General features: G+C 33.0%; 2 protein-coding genes across 3 annotated transcripts; one reads left to right on the forward strand and one right to left on the reverse strand.

Annotated features, from left to right (window-relative positions):
• The first annotated feature begins 260 nt into the window (after positions 1 to 260).
• LOC137810800 (putative WRKY transcription factor 4) lies at positions 261 to 5,026 on the forward strand. Of its 2 annotated transcripts, XM_068612242.1 has the most exons (5): positions 408 to 894; positions 2,102 to 2,201; positions 3,124 to 3,788; positions 4,042 to 4,200; positions 4,417 to 5,026. In XM_068612242.1, exons 3-5 carry the CDS (start codon positions 3,136 to 3,138, stop codon positions 4,691 to 4,693), a joined length of 1,089 nt encoding a protein of 362 aa, XP_068468343.1. In that variant the 5' UTR covers positions 408 to 894; positions 2,102 to 2,201; positions 3,124 to 3,135; the 3' UTR covers positions 4,694 to 5,026. The 2 variants fall into 2 exon arrangements, with proteins under 2 accessions (XP_068468342.1, XP_068468343.1); XM_068612241.1 differs by lacking the exon at positions 2,102 to 2,201 and having other exon boundaries at positions 261 to 894.
• A 1,704-nt stretch (positions 5,027 to 6,730) lies between these two features.
• Positions 6,731 to 14,009, reverse strand: LOC137810801 (uncharacterized). Its single transcript, XM_068612244.1, has 10 exons — positions 13,872 to 14,009; positions 13,495 to 13,622; positions 13,312 to 13,386; positions 12,674 to 12,760; positions 11,900 to 11,956; positions 11,107 to 11,199; positions 7,694 to 7,766; positions 7,478 to 7,553; positions 7,311 to 7,401; positions 6,731 to 7,180 (listed from the first exon to the last, which is right to left on the reverse strand). Exons 2-10 carry the CDS (start codon positions 13,543 to 13,545, stop codon positions 7,061 to 7,063), a joined length of 723 nt encoding a protein of 240 aa, XP_068468345.1. The 5' UTR covers positions 13,546 to 13,622; positions 13,872 to 14,009; the 3' UTR covers positions 6,731 to 7,060.
• Positions 14,010 to 14,429: the final 420 nt, after the last annotated feature.

Genomic DNA, 14,429 nt, shown 5'->3' on the forward strand with positions numbered 1-14,429 from the left:
CCCTAAAGAGATAGAGTAATAAAAAAATTGAAAATATCAATTGGGTTATGTATTATATGAGTGTTCACATTATTTTAAAACATGCATGAGGAGATATCAACATCTTAAATTTATATTTATATTTTCACATATTAGTCTTAATTTTTATAAGAAGATACTTCAAGTATAAAAATTGCTCTAAAATGAATTTTGCACATTTTAATATTATTATAATTATATTTCAAAAGTTTATATGTTGATAGTTATTATGATAAAATAGTGATAATTTATAATTCTTGTGAGCAAAAAGTAGACCTCAGTAGTAAAAACATGCAGAGTTTTTAATAAGATGAAAGCTAATGTATGAATGAAAAGATATTATTTTGTATAACAGAGCATTTGGTTGGCATAAGGCGTGGACTTTTTGCTACATTTTGTTCATTCAGATCCACCAAACCAAACCAAACCAAACCCATCACACAAAATCACGTAAAGCACCCAACTCAAAAGCTTCAAACTTTTTTTTTCAGTTTCCAAATTACGACACAGGGAAAGAAAAGGAAAAAGAGTTGCAAAGTTTTCGTCTTTTGTTGCTTCAAAGTGAGAGAAAAGTTTGAAACTTTCTTTCATCTGTTTAATTATTTAACTGGGATGGCGGGCGGCGGAAGTGGGAACCGGCCGCCGTGGAAGGAGGCGGCGCCGCCTCGACCCACCATCAGTCTCCCTCCAAGGGCTGCTTCCATGGAGACCCTTTTCAATGGTGGCTTCAGCCCTGGTCCCATGACTCTTCTCTCTGGCTTTCTGACTGATGGGGATGACTGCAACAAGTCCTTCTCTCAGCTCCTCGCCGGAGCCATGGCTTCTCCGGTGGCCGCCGCCGTGCACGACTCATCTGGCTTCTTTTCACCTTCTCAGGTACTATACTTCTTTCTCTCACTCATCACGTGCAAGTTCTTCTAGTGTTGCATTTTCATTTATCAAACATAGTAAGTGTAGGAAAGTTTGTTTTTTATTTTTGGTCAGACAAAATTCTGATGCAAAACTTCAGCTACTTTTAGTATGGTTAAAATTGAAGTTTGACACCTAAGTAATTGACTTTTAATGTTGACTTTTTATATGCGGATTAGTGAAGTGATTAAGTTAAAATGATTTTGATTAGGAAATGGCTTAAAATCCTCCTTGTTAGAGAGGAGTTGTAGGTAAGTGTTTCTATCTGGTTTCTGGGAATGGGCTAGGAACCTCTTCATTATAGGCAGATTGTTTTTGTCATATTTTGTATTTGTTATGTTTGTACAAATACATTTAAGATTTTACTCAACTGAGAAAATCTGAGAAATTCGTGTCAAGGCCATGTTTGGATAAATTTCTTTATAAGCATTCACGAAGGGATAAAATAATAAGAAAAAATTAAGTGGGTTTCTCTCTTAAGCTAAAATTAGCTATTTGCATAGTTTAAAATAAACTTTTGGAGATGTTAAATGAGAAAGTTTTACAAATTAGTTTAGAGGAGAAGTTTTTTTTCCCTTATTCTCTTCTAAAAGGGTTTTATATAGAAGTTTATCTATAAGGTGGTAATGGTGACTATAACCCTTTGGTTAGATTCATGGAATCTAATCTATTACAATGAATGTAGAGTTATTATTATTATATATAGTTATAATTTCTTTCCTTTAATTTGAGGGTGAGATTTGTTTTTAGGGGGATTCTTAGAAGGGTATCTTTTTTTTCTTTTACTGGAATGGGGTCTTCGTCAAAATTATTGTATTTTGTAATGGTAATGGGCAAGTTATGATACACAAATAAAAGTTTCTGGGGAGGAACTGTATTCTAGTTACAGATCAATATAAGTTGGAAACTATAATCATATACAGTGCTTGATATTGTGATTTCTAGTACATAATTAAAACGAAATTAAAATAAATTAGTGGATATGTCTGAAATATTTTGTGGACATGTTTGAACATGTCAATCACATGAGGCCAATTTTCTACCCCTTTGTTAAGGATTGTCCAAGTTTACAACATGTGTCGTCCTCATTTTGTAGCATATTGACTCCTTCAATCTTTCAACTTTTCACATTTATTGCTGGCCTATTTTTTAACTTTTACGTTGAAATTGACAGGTGGGTCCATGGGCAACCCCAGTTGCTTATTATAAACAAAGAGTGGTATTGCAAAACAATTGGATTTGAATTTTTAAAGTTTTAAAATAGTTATATAAAGGTACATGTTCTCAAGTAAAGATTCAATTGTGGTGACTTGATGAAGAAACCTCATGTACATGTTTGTGTTGGCTTCTGTTATAACTTTTCTATTTTGGAGATCAGATGGAGTTTCTTTATACTTCTATTTTAACCAAGTGAGTGTTAGTCTAAAGACAATAATTTACCCATTTAAGGTGGAAAACAATTCATTGTTTTTGCACAAACTTCCATTGATTATGTCATAACTCTAAATACAAGTTTTTCTGTACCTCAATTCCTTTTAAGGAACACAGTAAAGGACCAGCATATTTATTATATACCAATACAATCAGTTTTAGACAGTAGGTTTTATAAGCTATCATAGTATGATATGTCTATTCTCCAAGATTCAAGATGGAAACAGTACAAGCATGGTTCATTATGTTTGTTAAGGTGTTACACTCGGTGGATGCTTGGATTCACGTTGAATAGTCCAAAATCACTTCAAAATATCAGCTAATGTGATTAGATATTCAAAACTGATTTTGGTTGACCTGAGTTTTATTTCTAACTTCTATAATGAAAACATCTAAACTTAAATCACTTAATTTCAAAATCAATTTTATATAAGCTCTCCTAAAAACACTCATCTTCACGTTGAATCACTCAGCAGGAGCTCCAAACTGATCTCCTAACCAGATGCTTAGGCTTAGGTCCACTCTAAATTTTACAATAATATTTATAATACCATCAAGTTGTATTGAGGTCCTAGCACAGATAATACTTAATAGAATACATAGATTGGACCCTTGAACCAATTGTTATTCAAAATTTGAATGCTACTTCGATTATATCAAATATCTAAATGTACATGATGATGAAAATTTGATGTTTGCATGACGTTTACAAAAGCATGCATCCACTCCTTATTCTTCTGACAACCCCATTTTTTATACATGTAGGTGTCATTTGGAATGACACACCAGCAGGCAATAGCCCAAGTTTCAGTGCAGGCTTCACAAGCTAACTCAAACATGAATATCCACCCTGAACATTCAATGTCTGTATCAGTATCATCACCTACCTCATTCACACAGGTTCCTGCAGCTACTTCCAATACCAAACAACAGCTCATTCCACCCTTAACTGCAGACTCTCGGGCCACAATGACCGAATTCGCTCATCATTCTCACTCTGAACAAAAATTGCAATCTTCATCACTGAATGTTGATAAGCCTGCAGATGATGGCCACAACTGGAGGAAGTATGGACAGAAACAGGTGAAGGGTAGTGAATTTCCTCGAAGTTATTACAAATGCACACATCCACACTGTCCTGTCAAGAAAAAGGTTGAACGTTCACTTGAGGGTCATGTAACTGCAATTATTTATAAAGGAGAACACAACCATCAACGTCCTCTTCCTAACAAGCGCTCAAAAGATGCTTTGACTTCAAATGAAAATTCAAATATGCAATGGAATGCTTCTGCTTATCAAGGGACTACTAAGATGGATCCAGAGTCAAGTCAGGCAACAGCTGATCATCTATCAGGAAGTGACAGTGAGGAAGTAGGTGATCATGAAGCTGAAGAGGATGAGAAAAATGTTGAGCCTCACCCCAAGAGGAGGTACACTTGTATTACTTGTTATGAGTTAGAAAAGAAGAAAACTTAGTTACAAACAAGTAGAGTAATTAACTTGTTGGTTATAGAAATTAACTAGATATAAATATGGATTTTTTGCTCCTTCTTTGTGTTGGTGAAAAGTCTAAGTCTCTATCCTAATATACCTATCTCTCCGTTCAATTCAATAAAATCTCACTTTTCTTTTCCACTTTTATCATTTGTCTTTTCTGATATTAGAAGTGTTGTAATTCTGCAGTAAAACAGAAGTCACAAATTTAGATCCAACATTTTCACATAGGACTGTCACTGAGCCTAGAATCATTGTGCAAACAACAAGTGAAGTTGATCTTTTAGATGATGGTTACAGATGGCGAAAATATGGGCAGAAAGTAGTCAAAGGCAACCCTTATCCGAGGTGTTATTGCTTCTCCTCCACACTTTGTTGCATTCATTGAACTATTCATGACTGTTAATTATGATTTTTCTCAACTTGTTAAAAAATTATCCCTCAAAGAAAAATGCTCAACTTTTTCAATCTTCATCACTCATTATATTTACTACTTCATATCATACTGACCTCATCATTAAGCTTGTCTAGTCTAATGCTAAATCTAGCATATATCATGTGTAGGAGTTATTACAAATGTACAACCCCGGGTTGTAAGGTCCGAAAGCATGTTGAGAGGGCTTCAACAGATCCTAAAGCTGTCATAACAACATACGAAGGAAAACACAATCATGATGTTCCAGCAGCTAAGACCAGCAGCCACGTTATGGCTGGTAACACTTCACAGATAAAACCACAAAACTCCAATCCTGGAAAACATAGTTTTGGCACCAGAGATATTGGTGGCAATGAACAGCAGCCGGTTGCACGGCTTCGGTTGAAGGAAGAGAAGATAACCTAGTGTGTGCTGGAAGAACTTGCTGCCTGTAAGGAAGAATGTGTCTCACTCAAAAGTCATCTTTATTTTCATGCTCATTTCATTCTTTTTTTAGTCTTAGGCTTAAGTTTTGATCATGGCCTATCAGTGCAATCCCTAATAAACAAATAGTTCAACACTTTTTCCCTACCAGTTTTCTTCCACACCACATCATGATGAAAGAGGTAATGGCAAAAAAGAAGGGTTTATTTACACACTGAACACATATTTTGGATGATACTGTATTATTTATACCTTGTACATTGAGAAATGTATGTTATGTTGTTTAATATAGTTGGTCATCATTTCATAGTCTAATTCCTTCTTATTTGATATTTTGTTCAAGAATGTGAAATTTTTGGATTATGAAGTGAGTCTCATCAAGAATAATGCACAACTCTTGTAATCAAGGTAGGTTCTTCCAAGAATAAAAGATTAAACAATTTTTTTACTCTCTCACATCTGATGGGATTGCATTTACTTGTTTTAAAAATTACATTGATTTTATTACTTTAATGTAAAATGGTTATACTAAATCAACCAGAATTTATAATAAGAATGACTTACAAGGTTGGTATTGCAAAAATTAAAAAACTTATCATGCATACAAATATTTAGTTTATGACTTTTATTTTTTATTTCTAAAAAAGTTGTTTGAATTTTGTTATGTGTAAAATTTCTTTTTTTGTAAGTTCTTGTTATTTTGCTTCTTTTTTAATTTATTTGTTTTTTAATTCTTGTAATATTTTGTTCATTTGAATTCTTCCCTCTTAAAAAGAGAGTAAATGTATTAGAAAGAGTAAAATTAAATAATAAAGATGAAAACTAAGAAATCAAGAGTTGACCAAAATATTATTTGGAACTAAACATAAAATATAGTTATATTTCTGTTTGACCAAAAACATATATAAACTTGGATTTTATATTTAAATTGTTTACTTATATAATTGCACGTCATGTAAAAAATCAGGTGAAAAGAGGTATCAAACAGAAGTGATACCTAATGTATTTATTTCTCACATTTTACCATTAATTTTTAAATTGTTTGTGTTGGGTTTGAAAGATCATATTTGACATGGTCTAACTTAAAGAGAGACTTAAAAAATGTAAAAGAAACATTTGAAGGAACAGAAATTCAACTAAATGAAGATATAAAACTTGAAAACCAAGTTGAAAGACTTCTCACAAGTTGAACAGCAGCTAAATTGTCACAAGATTCTCTCACATAGCTTCTCATATTTTTACCCCCACTCCTCTCTTCATTTGCATTATTATAGAGTTTGTAAACCTTTATTAAAAAAACAATTGTTTTTTGAAAGTAATATTACAAATATGAATAAACTATTTAAACAGAAATGAAATATTAATAGAATTTGTTTATGGATAAAATATATTTGGAGTTATATAAACAAATTTCAAATTCAGTTTTTGTAATCTATTTTTTGTCTTGTTTTTGCTTGTTTAAATTAGAAATGTTTCTGTCTAAAGGTAATTATAATTAATATTTAAGGGAAAAAATATTTTGAGAGAATTATAACTGAATTTAGAAAGTTGTAAAAGTCTAGTTGGAATAATTTTCCCTCTTAATTATAGAAAGTAATTATTACATATTTCACATTGATACTACACGATACAAGATAATTACCAAAATATATTTTGTATATTTCAAAATACAATTAAAATAAGGCTGAATACAAAAGACTTTTATCTATATGGGTCAAATGGATGATTAAACTTATAAAATGTACAATTAAACTTCTCCCTTTAGTCTTGTACTAAAAGAGGATATGTTTTAAATATAAAACTAAAAAAAAATATAATATAAAAGTTTAGTAGTAAAGGACTAAAATATGGATGCTTGGTAATCTCCTCTATTAAATTTCTAATTGTGATTTCAAAGACTAAATTTTATACTTACAATTTTTCAAATAATTCATAAAAGCAGGCCAGAACATATTCCCAAGAGTATAATTAAATTAGACAAATTTTGCAAGTATTAGATTTCTACATAAGAACAATATAAATACCAAATCTAAGTACCGATTTTCTATAAGATATTTTCCAGAGAACAAAAATGATACAGCCATTAAACTCCTAGTAACAAAGAACTTGAATTCTTATCATAAATATGTCAACTTCTAAATTCTTATCATAAATATCTGATGACATTAAACATGAAGGCGTTGATAATTCTGAATCCTTTGGCTAGTGGTGGTAGTCTGGTGGAGAGTTTTTGCCCTTAAGAAGCATTGGTATTTTGTGGTGCACAAAAAACGTACCCACTTTTCAACCACTGAAGAATACGCTATCAAAACTAGGATTAACATATTGCTACTCCTATGACTAAATTGATCATTGGATCCTCTTTAGAAGCTTTTCAACCATTATTCTCTGCTGAGCATCACTCAGTGTCTCTGAATTCATGATTGCATTAGCTACGGTAATAGTTGTTTGTGGAGATGCTGCATTTACCTGGATGGAACAATTGAAAAGGAAATCTGAAACTAATATAATGAAATTTCCTCCAACTTCAACTTAAAAGAAACAAAGATAAAGAACATGATATGTAACGTCACACTAAAAATAGTTAGTGTCTGCATACCCAAACACGTCCATTTAAGCCAACTGCAATCTCAAAGGAAATTTTCTTCCCTAAAGCATCAAGAACTGGACACGTAGGTGAGCTTAGAAGCCTACAAACACAATCTCTCATGTCAATATCTGTTAATGTTATTCAAGAACAGAAAAAATAAAATAACACTGTCAAACCTCCTTGAGAGACCAGTTGTACACTCAAACATATAGCCATCTTTTAGAGCACCAAATTCTGCTGCTTTCCCAGTAGCTGAACAAACACCAAAACAAAATAAAAGGCATTGTTAAGTCTGCAAAACTAATACAGAAATAAATTTAAAACTAAGTAACAAAAAAGTCCACAATTTAAGAGGCACAAGGAAAAAAACAAAGTCGAAATAAAACACCAACCATCAGTGCATGACAGCTCTGGATTCATTCCAGGGTTTGCTTTTACAACCCGCACATAAAGCAAAGTACCTATCTGCAAGTGATGCATTAGGCAAAATAAATTACAACCTACATAAATGTGATAGACCAACCAGACAAAACATGGCTTAACACCAGATGAGAACAAGTCAAGTTGCTAGTTTGACATCCAAATCAAAAGAGGAAAAGAAAAATGTAAATGAATTTTACACTTCATGTTTTACAATATCTAATTACAAAATACACTTCCAGAAGACTTAATTAGGTTAACCAAGGTGATCTGTGGCAGTGGCGAAGTTCATTAATGGAAAAAGCACCCACTGCTTCATAGTCCTAATCACACCCTAAAAGATAAATAGAAACAGAAAAACTGTTTGTTAGGACTTCAGCATAAGGGGGAGAGAACCTAACCCAAAATACTAGTCCATTAGGTGAGAGAGTCCCAAGGCTTAAGTACTAGATCAAGTAGTTCATCCTATTCAACGTGGAACTCCTACCATTGCTACCCCCATTGAGGGTAAATGCCCACGACAGCTTTCACTTTATCAATACTGACCCAGTGCCTTTATCTATGAGATGACTTCACTCATCTATCATTATTGTTAGGACCAACTGTTTGCACCTTAATCCAAACTATAAATAGCCTTTTGCATAATCCAACTCTCAACGAATGCACCAATTGTAAGCACTTAAGAACAAGAGGAGACCCAACCCAGAAGACTAGTCTATTAGATGGGAGAGTCTACCTCATCAAGTAGCTCACCATCTTACTTAATTTGGGACTCCTAAGTTTGTTGCTGACTTGTTCTTCTTCCATATTGAATAAATCCAATGAATTTGGCAAACCACATGGAGCTCTAACATGTGTTGTTGTTAGGACGAAGTTTTATATCCTATTTTCACCTCCTAATGCATAATTCATACCAAGAAATACTTAAAACCAACTGCTCCACATCAGCCACTAGTACTGATCTGAGCCTGGACACCCCTGAAATAAAAAAAAATTCTAAATATGCCAAAATATTCAACTATTCATTTTCTTTTTCAAAACAAGGATATCAAGGCTGATCAAGGATGAAAACTCTAATTAAAGCTCCATAGCTAAGAATAATCCGGCTTGTAACAATTTGACACTTCAAGCATTGATATCAAAAGAAAATTACCCAAGACTATGCATAATAAATGAAAACTTACTACTATTGAAATGGAGGAAAAAGTACAGCCATAAGGTGAATAAGATTTCCTCAAGATCAGACAAAACAGATACATAGAAAGAACATGAAAGTAAAAATAAATATAAAATGCAACTTTGGCCCCAAATACAACCAATTTAAGATTTCCTCAAGATCAGACAAAACAGATACATAGAAAGAACATGAAAGTAAAAATAAATATAAAATGCAACTTTGGCCCCAAATACAACCAATTTATGATGGATTGTTAGGAACCAAGAATTATAAAGAGAAGAAAAAAAAGGTTTTTATTGAATAGAAAGAAAAGAACAAGAAATAGGAGAGCACTCTCTCCTTCAAGGGCTTCCCCTTCACAAAGAGGGGAAGCTCTCTACAAAAATATTACACACTCCCCTCCCCCTCTCCTTCTTTCTTATTTATATCTAACTAGCAAAACAAATAACTAACTCATGACTATTCTAATTCTAACAAACTCCTCCTCTATGTGTATCCTAACAATACACTCTTCCAAAAAACAACCTTGTCCTCAAGGTTGGAACAGTGGAACCTTGATTCCATGGCTCTTCTTCATCACCATGATCTTTATCTACGCTTCCTGAAAGTATTGTGATATTGTCTATCATAGGGAGGGAACCCATTGGCTACTGCATGCAAATTCTGGTCTGGAGGCTTAGGTGGTGGTGGGGATGAAAGAGGATTTTGTATAAAAGTCTTTGAACCCAGTATGTTGAAATTCCAAGATTCTGATGTCATTGATGTTCTTACCTTCATTATCAAATCTTGATCCAACAATGATTTCTTATGCATTTTATGTAAAACTGAATTTGGGAAAAAATGGTGCTTGGGCATCTCCACCTTCAACTTTCTTACTGGTTAGCTCTATCATTAGGCTATCAAGAAAAAGGTCATTACAGCACAGTCTTCATTCTCTTTATTGATGCATCCTCTTCTGCCCTCCTCATTTCTGTTTCCTTTACAAATCTCACTTCATTTTTTGTTTTTTCTTCGCTGCAGAGGGTGTGATTCTTCATTGCTAAACCTTCTTCCACATCTCGGGTTTTCTTCTCTTCATCATTAACAGATTTCTCTCCTCCCTCCGACATCCTGTCACTCTTCTTGTTGTTCCGCAGCAATTCCTTCAACGTTATGTCCGCTCTAACAGATTTCTCTCCTCCCTCCGACATCCTGCCCCCTTTCTTGATGTCCCGCAACATTTCTTTCAGGTCCAGCATGCTTTTCTTCAACCCAGTAATGTATGCTCTCATTTCCGCAATCCACCTTCCTTGTTCGTTGGTCAACTTCTCTAATGCAGCCGTCCTCTGTTCCATCCTCTCTACCTCCCTCTCTGTTTTTTTTGGATCCGGCAGGTCGGACCAATTTGTTAGGAACCAAGAATTATAAAGAGAAGAAAACAAAAGGTTTTTATTGAATAGAAAGAAAAGAACAAGAAATAGGAGAGCACTCTCTCCTTCAAGGGCTTCCCCTTCACAAAGAGCTAAAGCTCAATCTACAAAAATATTACACACTCCCCTTCCCCTCTCCTTCTTTCTTATTTATATCTAACTAGCAAAACAAATAACTAACTCATGATTGTTCTAATTCTAACTAACTCCTCCTCTATGTGTATCCTAACATGGATGGAGTTCAAATTTATAAACAAGACAAGGTTACACCACACAGGTTTTAAAGCACACTAGTTAAAGTGACTTAAAAGTGTAAAATCCAGCATCAAGACCAAGGCTTTGTAAAAAGGGATTTTGTTTTTACTCGTACTAGCCAAAGTTACCAATGCCTCCAACTGGTGACCCCAGTCTTCTAATGGTCCATGGTAAAATGCATAATACTGATCTCCTTCACCTATATCTAATTATTTACATTAATAATTGATGACCAGAATATTAACCTTCTATTTTACTTTTGGTACACAGCAGCAAACTCCTAAATTTCTCAATAATCATCGTGATATGCAAATACCAAAAACAGAAAGTTGCAGTGATTTGAGGTAGACAAGGCTACGACAGAAAGAAATAATTTTGAATGTGTAATCCTTATATATATTATGAATAAAAATGTTTCTATATTTCATCAAGATATGTTCCCAACCTGCAGATAAAGAGATGAAATAACATTGAAACTAAAAACAAAGTATTGCATTATTTTACATCTACATCACGAAATACATAAAAAATAATTTATACACACCTCAAACCTAGGTATATTTCTTCTAGTTCCTCCTTCAAATGCAAGCACCGGTAAAAATGCTATAGCTGGTCCTTTTATGTCCACAAGAAAGTTCTGCACAGAAATAAATCGAGATTTTATCATAGGAAAAAACCCAGATCTGGATGAAACATATTTGAATTATTTTCAAGCAACCATAAAAAAGTACAACAGTTGACACAAAACCAAGCAATCCCTTCATTTTCTGTTACACTGGTAAATTCCTTTTTAACCATTCAATTGACATTTATATGTTATTAGTTAAGATAAGCCACCTTTGATTATCAACGACTTTGTAGAAAGTCTTAGAATTTGGATCTCAACCCCCAAAATCAATTTGTAAGATGAGACCTTCACTTCACGTATATTCTAGATTTTAACTATATCACTGGTTGATGTTGGACTACACCACTCTTGAGGCCGCTATTATGACAACCCGAAAGGGACTGCAACTAAGGCAGGCTAGGTGTGAGTGCAATTAAGACAATTGTCCAACAAAAAGAAAGCAAGTAAACAAGAGAGAAAGCAATCATAAACAATGTTATTAGTCTCTTGCTTTTTCCGTTATTCCATTACTTTTGTTCCTGGTTTGCTTTCTTGACGTGTCTTTGTAGGAAAAAAACTAATGGTTTTGGAGAAGGGTAATGCCACCATGTCATGGCTAATTCTCTTTTTCAGTCCTTAGTCCTCATTAACAACTTAAGACAGTTAAATACTCACAAAAAACTTAAAGCAAACAAGAAAGCTTGAAAAAAGAATTTAGAAAATTCCTTACATCTGATCTGCTGTCTACAACAATTCCAAGTACAGAATCCTCTGCATGTGGCAAATACTGAAAAAAATTGAACAAAATCAGAGTATTGACAAAAAAAGATAGCACTGTTCAGCAGAAACATTAAAATCCTACTCTGTAGAACAAAGGAAAATTACATAACATAATCCAATGCTGAAAATAGAAAATGAAATTTATAGGCATTATAAAATAGTTTTCTGCAAGAATACAAACTGTTATTCACCTTAAAAGCAAGAACTTAATTCCCACATGATATTGAATATGTATGAAACTATGAACTGAAATGGTGCTCAAAACTACACATATTTAGCCTAATTTCATGATTGCAATTAAAAATTTACATAATTCAAGAGGGCGTAAAACAGACCCAATAGGTAAAGTTCTTCCACAAATTTCATGACAGATATTACCTTCCAATGTGATAACAAACAAATTTTGATACTTACAAATGACATTACACTGAAAACCAAAACAGTTGATTTGAGGATATTATTCCCACCATCTTTGGGTTTAGCCATCTTGTTCTAGATTAAAATCATATTAGCCCCTTCTACTAAAAATGCTCCATTAGTCCATGAAAGATAAACACATGCTTTATTTGAAGTCGTTTATTTACTGCTATTTGACAGCGAATTCATATAGCACTAAGAAAGAATCATATTAACCAGTAGCAATGAAAAATCTGTATTGTCATGTCAACCAAAGCCATGCCTTTACACTTTAATACACAGAACATGACCACAGCATCATACTCACCCTCTTCTGAGAATTTTCAACCCAGTATTTATTGGGCTTTGAGAAACTTAGTCTGCCAGCCTTCATTACAGAAATTGCATCACAGTCCTAGAAAATTGACACAGATGAGAATCAATATATTTAACAGGCTTGAATAGAATGAAAAAATGCAAGAACTATCATCATCCATACTTTGAGGAGATCAGTCAACAAATACAAAAATAAAAAACAATACACCCTGAAATTTTACGCAAATGAAAATTGAGTTCCATATTACATCCTCCCTAAACAGAAGAAAAGCCACTTTATAATTTCTGAGAGAAATAAGCATTGTGTTGACAAAATGATTTAAAAACTCAAGAGAGCTAGTAAATGTGCCGTGTCTAACATATTATAAACTAGAAAAGAAAAATAAGACATCCTAAAATTAGTTATAGGTTGATAAGCACACAAACATAAGAAAAATCATCTCTTCAAAGGGACGATAACCAAGCCACTTAAGTACTCCTTGGAAAATGCCATGTTAGTTTATGTGAGACTTCAGCACCCGATAAGTCTCTATCATTGTCCACAATTATGTGTGTGTGCAAGTGAGAGACAGGAATCAAATGTCAAATTGTCAATGAATGTTCTAAATTTTAAAAGAACCAAAGACCTACCTGTCGTAGACCACCTCCAAGTTTAATTGTCTGGTTTGTCATGCTAGACAGGTCAAGAATCACATCTCCAGGGCACTATACAATCATTGACATAAATTATAATTAGCATAAAAAGCAATGCTCAGTGTTGTATCCATACCCAACAGAGATTGACAAGGGCTTGAACAAAGGACAAATACTCACCACTAATTGATCCACTAAATTAGCAAAGTAGCTGGAGGGTTTTGTTTCCATTTATTAGAACAGAAAGGAAGCAGAATAAATGACGCTTGACTAGGAAGAAGTTCCAATCCAACAACTTGTAATTTGTACTGTGAAAATCATCCAACATTCAAATGTAAGTTTTCACATTCCAGCTAGCAACAAAATTTCGTTCATTTCGACTTGAGAATCACATGAGTAAAATTATCATTCAATCACATGAAAGAACGCAGAAAATCAATTTCATTTGAAAAATTTCAAAATGGTTGTAACAATGCCAGCAGAAAACATCTCACATTATATTTAATAAAAAAATATAATTTATATATATTTTAAAACAATAACAGAATTAAAGATACCTAGAATTGTTGCCAGAGAAGAGGAGCAGTGTTTGCTGCCTCAAAACAGTGTGCGCAATGCAAGTGAGTCGCAATATAGGGTTTGGTTTTGGTTATGAAAAATCACAAAATTGGAAAACCCATAGTTTAAATAGATACCCTCTTGAAATTATTTTTAATTAGGTTTTCCATTAAAATTTATTAACAGATAGAAGATAGAAATCTAACAACTTTAGGAGAATTTTTTTATCTATCTGATAGAATATTTTAAACATATCATGCATATTAATACTATTTAAAAAATATCATTTTCAAGAAAATAATATTCAAAGGGATAAAAAAAATTATAACCAAAGGCTTCAACATCCTATCTACTCTAATATACCAATAAGAGTATATCATCAATTATATCAGGCTCAATAATATAAATATATATATATATATATATATATATATATTGCACAATAATGTAACAAAAATTTAAAAATAATATTATAATTCTACCTGAATATGATAGGTTATACGTTTTTGTCTTAAATATAATTATTTGAACTAATTCTAATCAAATTATCATAAAAA

Source organism: Phaseolus vulgaris, chromosome 2 (genome assembly GCF_051622355.1).
Source record: "Phaseolus vulgaris cultivar YP4 chromosome 2, ASM5162235v1, whole genome shotgun sequence".
Lineage (NCBI taxonomy): Eukaryota > Viridiplantae > Streptophyta > Magnoliopsida > Fabales > Fabaceae > Phaseolus > Phaseolus vulgaris.